The 12,850-nt window shown below is 38.3% G+C and overlaps 1 protein-coding gene across 9 annotated transcripts in view; it reads left to right on the top strand.

The window, feature by feature from the left end:
* The window catches only part of LOC149570819 (thiosulfate sulfurtransferase 16, chloroplastic-like), a 63,932-nt gene that overhangs the window by 23,607 nt on the left and 27,475 nt on the right, over positions 1-12,850 (top strand). For all 9 annotated transcript variants that reach the window (XM_089812401.1, XM_089812400.1, XM_089812399.1 and 6 more), the window contains exons 3-5: positions 268-341; positions 520-590; positions 706-759. In XM_089812401.1, coding sequence (XP_089668527.1) covers positions 268-341; positions 520-590; positions 706-759 — 199 coding nt within the window. The remainder of the gene's footprint in view (positions 1-267; positions 342-519; positions 591-705; positions 760-12,850) is intronic.

Here is a 12,850-nt window from a genome sequence, read left to right as displayed (position 1 = left end):
GCTTCCTTTTGATTCTTGATTGTTGCTGCTGCCTGTGTTTGTGCTTCTATTGCTCCAATCCTGTCTGCTTGTTTATTTTGATTTTTAGTCATAGAATGATCAATGAATAATAACCAAAGAATTTATATTTGTGAATGGAAAATTTGTGTTAGTCTGAAGAGGGGAATGAGCAACTCAAATTCTCGACAATGATACAGATTTTTTATTGTTTTAGTAGTACAAAGATGGTACTTTCAACCTGTAAATTAATTCTTGTGATGTATGCAGGACAACTGAGGAGTTCAATGCAGGACATGTTGAAGGTTCTATAAATGTTCCATACATGTTCAAAGAGGGGGGAGGTCAGTTGAAATTACAAAATGTTGAGTACTATAAATATTTCTGAATTTCCATTTTAGAGTCTATGCAGGGTATCTGAGTCTTATATAATAATTGGCATATAACACCTTAAGAGAAGTATTGGAGCATATATAATTTACAAAAGTCGATAAGTTTAGATTGCACTTGATGCATATGCAGGGATGGTAAAGAACCCTAATTTCATCCAGGAGGTATCGTCACTTTTCAGCAAGGATGCTGAAATGCTTGTGGTATGCCAATGCCTGCTATATGTTGGATGCAATGTTTCTCATCTATGGTTCTCAAGTGTATGCTTCTATAACTTTAGCATGTGCTGCTGATTTGTTTTCTGGTTTTGTGTTGCAGGGTTGCCAAAGTGGTCGAAGGTCTCTTATGGCAGCAAAAGATCTTATTGCTTCTGTAAGTGCATTATTATCTTCCAAAGCATAGTTAATACTTTCTTCTCTCTGTGTACACTGATATATATCTTCAAAGCCCCTATTATTATTCTTGACAAAGGCTTGTTTTTTATGATCAGTTTTAGGTCCCATATATTAATTTCACTGACTAATGAGCATCATGTTCATGTGTATTCTTTAAAGCTGGATCATTGCTATGTTAGGATCTCAATGCGAAAGTCTTCAGTTGCTGCAAGTTCAATACTCTGCTCTAACTGGTAATGCATATAACAGAACAGAAAACTAAAACCCAGCATAGCAGATAATGCAAATACTCAAGTATTATCTGCCCTATACTCTGTTGACTCACAATGGAGAAAGAAAAAAATCATGCATACAGAAAAGATGGCAGCAGGAAAAAAATCCTTCTATTCCTGAACTTGAATAAAACAAAAATTCATATCCAAAATGGCTATCTGAATACTGTCCTCAAAAATCCATTTCTGAGCTATTCCAGCCATGTATCCCCCAATGATCATAACTGCTATTTTAAAAACTAAAAATCTCCTAAATAATCTACTGTGGCAGTTGAAAGCCCACCAACATTTTCTACAAAATTTCATAATATATCTGAGCATAAAAGAAACTGATGCACAGCATAAGACATGGCATTTAAAGATCAGTTCATTGTCCTCATCTTTTAAAATTCTGAAACTTCTGGTTCAAAAAACTTAAGAAACTGACTGCCATGATGTGCCCTTCTATCATGTTAGCTCTACGATTCTTCACATAATTTCTTACTTGGCTTCCAACCTTTTGTTGGATCTTAAAGCCTTCTCCTCTGCTAGTTTGTTCTCTTTCTGTATTCCTAGCTTCTTGCAAGTTTAGTACCACCTTTACCTGTCCTTCACCAAAAGCCATTTTTGCTCCCGTCACTTGTCCAGCCTTTGCTGCACCTTCTGACAAACAATAAAAAAACATGAATCAAATTAATGGAATCAAAATTTTACATGGGCACTTCCTCCGTTTTTGCATTATACCATTTAGGCATGCTTTTAAATCTGTATCTTTTCCATGACTTGGTGTGCTATCAGAGACTATCTAGAGTCCATTTTCCACATCATCCATTTTTGGTACCATATTATCTATTTTTTCTGCTTTTCTTTCATAGGAGGAAGGTGTTGATGTATACAGATTATGCACATCAGACCTAGGCTCAATTGTTTTCCCTGTGTTAGGTATTTTCCAATTATACAAATAAGATATAATAAATGTGGACAATTTTTTGAATGTCCACACTTTTAGTTGGACTTGAGAAAGGCCTACTTGTATATTTGCATGTAACTTATCTAGGTAGTTAAGCTTATTGAAGATTACTGTTTTTTCTATTGTAGTGTTAGAAAACAGTAGGTGAATGGCAATAATAGAAGCTTAAAGCTACTGTAAATCTGATCTAAAAGTTTTAACCAAATGTGGTTTATATCAGCAATAGCAATAAATGCACCAAACTGTGAAGCAAAAATGTAGCAAAATGTTTAATGTAGGGAAACCATTTTGGAAAAAAAATCCACAGAAGGAGAGATCAATAACTTGTATAATCAACAAAATGTAATACAACACATGTGCTCTACTCTCCGAGTCTTCAATCCAACTTGCAAAGGAAAAAAATGACAAACCTGATGCAATTTCACTTCCAAGCACTTGCTAAATAGAAATATGATACAAAAATGACATACAAGTTTGAAAACCCAATGACTCTTACCTTGGAATAATCAATTTTGTAATATCCCTTTCCGGATGTTTACTAAAACCCTTGATAAAAACTTACAAATTTTAAACTGAACAGCAAACCCGTATTTGATGTAAATTCTAGAACTTAAATTGATTTTATAACCAGCAGATATGCATATGAGAAAACCCAAAAAAGTGTGTTTATTTCCTCCAACATTCAGAAGTACAGATTTAAACCAGCAATAAATACAAATAGTTTCCAAATAATGTTACTGTATTATACATCAGCAATACAATAACACGCAACCATCCAAAAAATCTAAGTTGCCGGATTCGGACCTTGGAGCTTGGGTCCGGGTCCAAATTCGAGCCTGGGTCCACGATGGGTCCGGTCAAAGTCGGTGTTTTGCTCTTGGGTCACGGACCCAGGTTGACCCGTAGGGCAAAACACGGACCCTGCCCAGACCTGTCGTGGACCTGGGTGAATCCGGGCGGACCTGCGGCAGGGGGGGCCAAAAAGTGGCCCAAAAAAGCATTAAAAATATGTTTTTAATTTTTTTTTTTTGGCCAAACCCTAAAGTAAGGCCTATTAGATGCATTTCATTCATCTAATCTCTCATTTGCTTTGTCATTTTGCTCTCTCATTTTGGTGTGGCCATTTTGCAAGTTTGAAGAGAAGGTTGTAGAGATTGTTTGTGAAGTCTCAAATCCTTCAAATAATTCATGCTAGGTGTTCCAGGTATGCATTTGATCCTTCCTTCTGCTTCTTTCACAGTTTGTTTTTAGTTTTTTTTAATATTTATTGTTCTAAATTTTTATCAAGTTTTGTATAAGTTTTGAAATATTTTTTGAAATTTGTTTTTATAGATTGCAAGAATCCAAGAATGAGTACTCAGGGATCAGTGGGTGGGGTGGGATCCCAAAGATTTAAAATTGATAAAGGCTCTCCTTTATGGAAGTATACAACAAGAATTGAGCAATGTGTTGGTAGGGGAGGGTATATATAGAAATGCAATTTTTGCCAAAACCAATATAGAAGCTCCTATTACTAGGTTAAACATCATTTGATAGGTCCACCAGGTCAAGGGATTTCCATGTGTGAGGGGCCCCCAGAGGGAGGTAAAAAAGGGTAGCCGGCTCCTCAAATAGCAGGCATGTTAAAAAAACAAGAGGCTGATAGGTTAGTGTCAAAGGCAAAAAAAGATGAGTCCAAACAAAAACCACCAACACCACCCTCTCAAACAATCAGTAGACCACGTCCCTTCCTACTTACGCCATCTGTAGACGAAGATGAAATAGAAACACCCGCATCCCGCAAGAGAGGCCCATTAGATCCGGCATTTGAAATTGACAAGAGAGAAATTGCTGACATAAAGATTGGGCGGTGCCTCATTACAAATGGTGTTTCATTCAATCTAGTGAGATCCCCTTATTGGAGAGAGATGGTGAAAGCAATAAATAATGCACCTCATGGTTACCGATCCCTTGGATATGAAAAGTTGAGAACCACCGTATTGCATAAGGAGAGAAAGAATGTAGAAAACCTCCTCAAACCAATAAGAGATTCTTGGATCCAAACAGGGGTGAGCATTGTCTCTGATGGATGGAAAGATTGCAAAAACCGTCTATTAATAAATGTGATTGCTGTTTTCCCCAAGGGGGCAATGTTTTTGAAGGCGATTGATTGTGAAGGGCAAGTAAAGGATGCAAATTTTATTGCCCAACTTCTCATTGAATCCATAGAGTCCGTGGGAGATGAAAATGTTGTCCAAGTAATAACGGACAATGCTAAAGTTTGTAAGGCTGCAGGTGTTTTGGTAGAAGCACGATACGAGCATATCTTTTGGACACCATGCAATGTCCACACCTTGAACTTGGTGATGAAAACAATGGGCAGCCAAATTGAATGGATGAAAAATGTGTATGAGCAGGGTGAGCAGATCCAAATGTTTGTGACAAACCACCATATGTCACAAGCAATTTTCAGAACTTTCTCCCGCTTGGAATTATTGAAGGTAAATTTTAAACTTTATTTAGCTTTATCTATCATTTTAATTTTTGTCATACTTTACAAAATTTAATACATATTCTTAAATTTTTGTGTTATCAACTTATCATATTAACTTACAATTTGAATTAATATGGTAATAGATTGCTAAAACAAGGTTTGCTTCACACACAATCGTCCTTAGATGACTTGTGAGGGTGAAAGAGGCATTGTGTCAAATGGTTATTAGCAACAAATGGGGTGGATGGATGCAAGCTGATACAGAAAAGGCCAAAACTGTAAAGGATTTGATCTTGAGTGATGATTTTTGGAATAGGGTGGAATATGCATTAGAACTCACTGAGCCCATCATGTCTATGCTTTGGTATGCCGACACGGATGAGCCTTGTTTGGGGAACATATATGATGCCATGGACTCCATGCTAGAAATAATGAAATCAATAAGTTTAAATTTGTATACAACACTTTATCCTTGTTTATTGAGAGATTTTGATTTTAGATTTTAGTTAAGTTATTAACACTACATCAAGATAACTTACATGTACATCATTTGACATCCCAGTTCATTTAGAGGAGAGAGTAGGATCCTGATACCTTGTACACTAAGGTGGAGAAAATTGTTCTACATCGTTAAAACAAGATGACTGCACCTTTACACCTCCTGGCATATGCACTTTCTCCTAGATATTATAGCAGTGAGATACTTGCTATTCCTGGTAGAGTGGCACCATAGAGAGATCCTGAAGTTGCTGCTGGGTATAAAAGGGCACTTAACAAGCTCTTTAGTGATCCTGATGTGGCATCAAATGTTAGGAGAGAGTTTGTTAATTTTGTCTCAGGCAAAAATGCAGAACCTAATGCAATCAATGACCAAAGTAGATTGGATGCCATTGGATGGTGGTACTTATGTGGGGAAAGTTACATGTACCTCCAACCTCTTGCCATTAATATCTTGTCACAAGTATGTATTTAAGTTTTTTTTCCTTTTCTTATGGCCACTTAGCGTGTCGAATTAGTGCTCTTAAATTCCTATTGTATTGTAAAATTACTTAGCTAATTTTTTAAAATTTGTTGGTTGTCTCTCTAGGTTGCGAGCTCTTCTACTACTGAGCGGAATTGGAGTACATACTTCTTTATCCACTCAGTGAAGGATAATCGGTTGGGTTTGAAGAAAGCAGAGGACTTGTTATTTATTCACAACAACTGACACCTTCTATCACGCAAGGATCCAGGATATAAGAAGGGACCAAAGAAGTGGTGGGATGTACTACCTGAGACTTTTGACTTAGATATGACTGTCCAAGATATATTTAGAATTGCCTTGCTAGATGTTGAGGAGGACGAGGAGGAGGATGTGGCTGCATCTGGAGCTAGTGGAACCGGTTTGGATTCCAATGATGAGGAAAATGTCAATGATATAGATGAGGATGAAGCCATTGATCCCTCATATTTTGATGACCCATTTGACCCTTGAAGGGCATTTGCATTTTTGATAAACTATGTTTAAACATTTCTCATTGACTCATTGAGTCATTTATGATTTATCACCATGTTTCACAGTTTCAAACTTTATTAAGTCATAATTTATTATCTATCAATCTGATGAAGTAGTCTATGTTTTGAAATTCCATTTTGCATTTTAGTAATTCAATGTATGATTTTATTTACAACATTAGCATAGATTAATGAGTGAGTATTTAATGTTTATCTTTGACATTTGGCATTGATCAATAATTAAGTAACATTGATATATTCAGACTATGGAATGACTTAGTTTTACTTTTACAACTATGTGAGTTTTTTTTTTTTTTTTTTGCATATATATATATATTATATACACTCACGAACCCGAACCCCAAACCCGAATCGGCAACTTAGCAAAAAGTCCAATCTTATAAACAAAAATAACAGTCAGATTGGCAATATAGATGAACCTGTAAGAAGGCTAGGTTTGCGTCCAACCTCCAAAGCTTCTTCAAGGGTCCTCAAAGAAATAACTAGTAACTGTTTCCAGCTTCCAGCTTAATATCTGTTTTAATATTATAATCTTCATACCTTCCCATGTGGAGCTTGTTGTACCTTTATCACTTTTCCCAATGTGATGAATGCTCTTTTAAGCAATGTGAGATAAAACACCTTTTTTGTCCTTTAGTCACTTAAGTGAACGTAGTACTTTTTAGAAATAAAGTGACAAGTTAAATGAACTTTAAAAGTCACTTAGCCAGTAAGCCATATAATCGTCAGGTATTAAAATAATTGACTAAACGAACTTGGATAAGCATGTGCAATAGCTCATTGGAAAGCTCTCGGCGAGACGCTTCCAAACCAATACTAAGATATCAAGAATACTGAGCTTTGTTTACTTACTAAAAATAGTAAGCATCCGGACAACCTGCCAAAACTACTCTGATGAGTCTAAAATTGGAAATGTCTAGGCCAAATTTCAAACTGAACCTCATAAAGAACCTTCTTGCCCCTGAAACCTTGGCGAAGTGAGTCGACAACACTGAATTATAATGTCCTAGAAAAAGGGGACATTACAGAGCCTCCCTTCTGTTGTCGGTAAATGTATAATGTAGCCGACGAGTAAAGTAGTATCTGAATGGGCGCGTGATGCTTGAGTCACCCCTTCGGAAAGGTATATGTACACATCTGAGATGGACTTTGGAATGATGGTGGTAATCATAGATCATTGTAGTCATTGTAATCAGATTGTAATCTGCAAGTGCATACATGAATAAAGTACCTGTTCTGAATTGAATCGTGTTATACATGTGTTGAACTTCTTACCCTATGCGGTAAACATTTGGCGCCGTTTACTGCATGGGGTAAGAAGTTCAACACATGTATAACATGATTCAATTCAGAATAGGTACTTTATTTATGTATGCACGTGCAGATTACAATCCGATTACAATGACTATAATGATCTATGATTACCACCATCATTCCAAAGTCCATCTCGGACGTGTACATATACCTTTCCGAAGGGGTGACTCAAGCGTCATGCGCCCATTCGGATACTACTCTACCCGTCGGCTACATTATACATTTACCGACAACATCATCCCCCCCAAAAGAAAGGTCGTCTTCGGACGACAATACAAAAAAAATCATTACACAATTTCATTAACAACAAAATACGTTAATTGACTAACTACAATAAGATAGCTCTGTTTTGTCATATCACTTTCACATTCATCTCGTGCCTGCACCAAACTGGTCTCCAAACCACGTTGCATCTGTAGCCTTTGTTAACACAATACTGTCTCCTTAGCTGACCTTGATAGCCACCCGTGCTGCTTTCTCTGCTTTCCACTCCTAAGTATCCTAAGCCAAGTGTCGCCATACTGCCTTCAACTGGATGATCAGCTCCTCCCGAGCTCTCTACGCATCCACCGAGACAGCCTCATGCCGAACACCTACTCCAAGTGCCTCCTCTGACACACAAACACTCATGCCTACAGCAGCAGCTCTAGGTCTCATCAACTGGTCACACTTTCCATGACTAATATCCGCAACGACTGGGGGTCTAGGGGGCAATGCCCCTCACCACCAAGACCAAATTAACACTTCGAAATTCACACAAAATGTACGAAACACACTATTTTTGTCATTTTCTTCCAATTCCACACTCTTTCTAGCAACTGCTTATGTCTAGCCTTCTCTTTGGCATCATGCATTACTCATTCTGAACTGTTTCAATTTATCGTCGTTTTTTTTTTTTTTTGGCTCTTCCACTTCCTCTCTTCTGTGGACTTGCTTTGTGAATTGGCTACAACAATTCCTCTTCCTTTCCTGATACCCTTCGTCTCTGAATATAAAGAATAGATGAAGTTATTTCAGATGAATACCTTCTTTTCCTTGCGGCTTTATTCTGGTCACCACTCTGTATGATGGCGTTCAGCTTCAGACCATACGGTCTTATTCACCTTGCCCTCAATCCGTACGGTCTTATTCACCCTCTTTCTCAATCCGTCTTTTCAACCACCGTACGGTTGCCGTACTATCCTCAATCCTTATTGATGCAGGCGCATCTCATTACTAAATCATTTCAAAGGTCCAAGATTCTCCATATATTTTAAATGGTCAATTTTAATAATTTAGGAATTATGTCTTAGTGGATAGAATTAGGTGTTTTATTAAATAAATGTTATAGTTTTAGTCAGATATGTTAGAGAGTTAGAGGAAAGGGTTAATGATGTTAGTGTCGGTTTTAGAAAGGATAAAATTAGTAATAGAAATGCCATGTGGTCAATAATTAAAGAGAATTCCATCAAATACTGGTGACAGATAATAAGCAGTTACAAGAATGTCCATGATTGCTGCATGGTATTGATGGTGAAACATCCTATTCTTAGCAGTTACAAGAATATCCATGATTGCTGCATGGTATTGATGATTCCTATTCTTAGTAGTTACAAGAATATCCATGATTGCTGCATGGTATTGATGGTAAAACGTCTTTCAGATTCCTATTCTTAGATGGAAAAGAAAACGTTTTTATTACTAATGGACAGCAAGGCCAGTCAGACTTTGGTTATTAAAAAGCCAATCTTTTATGTAAAAAATGATTCAAACTTGGGGAAGAATAGGAAGTTTTATGTCTCCTTTGGTCTCCTGCATTTTTTTTTCAAGATTATGGTTCTATTGTTATGCTTCATATATTTCTCATGGCAATCAGTTTAGGGAATAACAATTGCAGAAAAATGTACTTTGATGCGGGGTCAATATCTCAGGTTTGAACCGTTGGATTTCTCTAAAATTTTTATATGTTGTTTGAAACCTAGTTACGCCAAATATCAACGGTTGGATTGAGTAAATCTTTTCTGGTTCGAAAGTTATTCATGTCTGAGTGCGGGTCTATTCGAAGGCAGCAAGAAGATATTTTGGGGGATTTATTTTCAGAAAAAATGTACTCTGATGCGGGGTCAATATCTCGGGTTTGAACCGTTGGATTTCTCTCAAATTTTTATATGTTGTTTGAAACTTAGTTACGCCAAATATCAACGGTTGGATTGAGTAAATATTTTCTGGTTCGAAAGTTATTCATGTCTGAGTGCGGGTCTATCCGAAGGCAACAAGAAGATATTTTGGGGGATTTTATTTTCAAAGTTTTGTTTATTGAATCTGATTTTAGTGTGTGATCTTGAAGGTTGTAGATGCCCCTTGAAGCAACTCAGTTGAGTGACTGATTCCTCCTGAGTTTTCCAAGGTGTGGCTCTGCAGCACTTATGGCTTGTTCTTCCTTCCATCCGTACGGTCCTGTTTTCTGCCATACGGTACGACCTGATTTCATTTACAAAAAAACCGCAAGGCCGTACCGCCATCTAGGGGCCATACGGTCATTGACGACCTTTGATTTCCATCTTTAATATTTCATTCAATTTGGCACATGTTCTCTTTTGGGCTGTACAGTCATCCAACCAAGCCGTACGGTCATTTTACTATCTCCATTTTTCTTTTTTTTTAGCCGTACGATCTTTCTTATATGGTTTCCTGCTTCCTCATACGAATTTTTGGATCTTCCAATTACTTTTATTAGTTATGGCTTACATTTTTAAATTTGTCAAGGCCGTATGGTCATCTAGAAGGCCGTACGATCATCCAAAAGGTCTTTTAAAATTCCCTCACTTCCCACTTTATTACCATTCAGTCACTTTATTATTATTCTATTATTTGCTCAACTTTTTCTTCATACTTTTTCCTTTGATGATATCTTCTAAGGCCGTATAGTAGGCCGTACGGCAGACTTTTGCTCCCTCTGACATTTAATATTTAACATTCCAGGCCTTATTTCATTTCGTCCATTATACTTCAGTACCAATTGACTGGGTTGAAAGTTGTTCAGTTTTAAACGCTTCTGACGCCATACCTTCCACCTGTTTTGTGCAACTTCCATGGCCCATGCTGCATAGTTCTTATTCCTTCGGTACGGCTGCTTCCGTACAAGTACACACCTTTGATTAATGGTATCCGGTGGACACAGCTCTGGTGGCACTCCTTTTAAGTCCTTATACATCCAAGTTGCCACTTTCAATACTGGGTTCCAATCATCTCCTACAAGAATGTTCTTCGGATTTTCCTCATCACCCAAGTTTATTGTTTTCACCGTCGGCTCTTCATACTTTATTGGTTTATCTTTACTGAACGTATGGGCAGGTGTTTCATCCACTTGCGCTTCCCCCTCCTTCAGTTCACTGTACTCCTTCGGAAACTCATGGCCTTCTTTTCCTTCCTCGATACTCAAAATATTGCAACTCGGAAAGACCTCAATCTTCCATTTGCCAATGTAGCAATCTGTTTACTGAATCTAGGTCGTCATCAGTTGACCCTCCTATTCTCAGCACCCCTTCATCATCTGGTTCCATCCTTTTTTTCCCTTCGTCATCACTCTCGCCACCGCCTTCTGAGTCCAACGACACGGCTTCTTCTCCTATCATTTGTCTATGCAAATCGATTATAAATCTCCTACCTCCCTTCTTCATTGACAGGGTGTTCCTTTTCCAATCATGCTTTACCTTAGCTTGCACTAGCCACCGCCGTCCTAGGATGGCGTCGTACCCTCTTCTCTTTAATGGAATAACTACAAAATCTAGTAAAAATGGTTGTGTCCCAATTGTTACCGGCTGCGCCATTAGAGTGCCCAAGGGTTTTATCCCATGTTGATCTGCTATTAGTAACTGAAAGGTGGGTGGCCATAGTGTTGGTTGTCCAAGTTTTTTCCAGATATCTTCCAGCATCACATTCACTTCCGATCCTCCATCCACTATTGTATCTGTTAGCACCGTACCCAGAATGCCCATCTCCACCACTGCTGGGTGTCTGCCTGTCGTAAGTGCTAATAACATCAGTCCTGTTGCTGCTGCTGTGGTTGTTTCCTTACTATCCTTTGCTTCCTCTGTCACTCTTGGGGACGGTGTCATATTTATAATAGGCATACGCAACTGTGGCATGGTGAGAAGAAGATCATTTAATTTAATTGGCACTTCCGTTTGCATTATCTGTTTCACCATGTTTTGTTCCGCCAAGTTTCTTTTCGGAGTTTCAATAGTGTCTTTTACTTGTGACTTCTCTGCTCTCATCTGCTTCTCTATCTCTGTTCGGACTTTTTGTGACCTCTACTTCTCTTCTTCCGCATTTGGATATTTTGCCTTCCTCGCCTGCTCTCGTGTGATTGCCAACACGTTCTCATTACTTGTTTCAATACTTAATAAATTTACGCTTTGCTTTGGACATTTTGAATCTTCATGGTCCCCTGGACCACACCATCTGCACAGTAGCTGCGGCGTCTCCTTCGTAGTACAGTCCCTCGCGAAGTGACCCCAAAGTTTACATGCCCGACACTGTATCATCGGTCGTCCACTCGCATCATATTGTATTCTACTCCGGCCTCCATTGTTATTGTTATTGTTTCCACCCCTTCCGCGTCTATTCGTGTTTCGATATCCACTTGAAGTTGCATCATTGCCTGCGTTGTTGCTATTGTTCGACGCTTCCTGCGTTAGTAACACTTGCTGGTGTCCTTTTGTTTTCAAGTTAAACGGGCACTCTTTCAGGGAATGCCCCGCCACCTGACAGATGTCACAAAACTGCTTCTTCGAGCATGAACCCTTCGTATGGCTGTCCTCCTTGCAATCTGTACACCACAGTTCTCCTTTTACTGTATCTGTATTTTTTTTCAAATTTTTGAATTCTTTCATCATCCACAGCATGTCTTTCTGTAGCGCTTTCACCTTCTTGTTTGATTCCTCATCACTACTACTACTCTTCGAGGATGAATCATCTGAATCAAAGTACTTATGTTTCTTCTTCTTACTCGTCTTCTGTTCGCTTTCTAAATCCATGGCACGAGTATATGCATCGGTGTACGATGACGGTGGTACAATCTTTATTTTCTTTTTAAGAGCCGGCCGTAGCCCCTCCACGAACCACTGTTTTTTCAACCCATCCGCTGGTTGACTCTCCATCTTTCCGATCAATTCTTTCAATCGCCTGGCATAGGTTCAGATTATCTCATTCTTTCCTTGTTTGGTGCTGTAGATTTTTGCCACTATTTCATTATCATCTCGGAGTAATCTGAATTATGCTATAAATTCTTTTTTAACATTCTCCCATGTATTAAGTTTCTGAGGACTAGTGTCAGAAAACCAGTCTATCGCCACACCCCGTAGGGTCGCTGGAAATTGTCTTACCCAATCATCCTCATCTATCACACCATTTTCCATCCATATGGTTTCACACGTTTTACAATGTTTGATAGGGTTTGTTGAACCATCACTGTGAAACTTGGGTAACTTTTCTTTAGGGCCAACCATCGTTACTTGTCTTGGATTTTGAGGTACTTGTGTACCCGTGCTGTTCTGAGCTCCCG

Source organism: Cupressus sempervirens, chromosome 2, assembly GCF_028749045.1.
Source record: "Cupressus sempervirens isolate cs-2001-9-10 chromosome 2, ASM2874904v1, whole genome shotgun sequence".
Taxonomy (NCBI): domain Eukaryota; kingdom Viridiplantae; phylum Streptophyta; class Pinopsida; order Cupressales; family Cupressaceae; genus Cupressus; species Cupressus sempervirens.
Note: the sequence above shows the minus strand (reverse complement) of the source record. Positions and strands in the feature narration are given on the sequence as shown.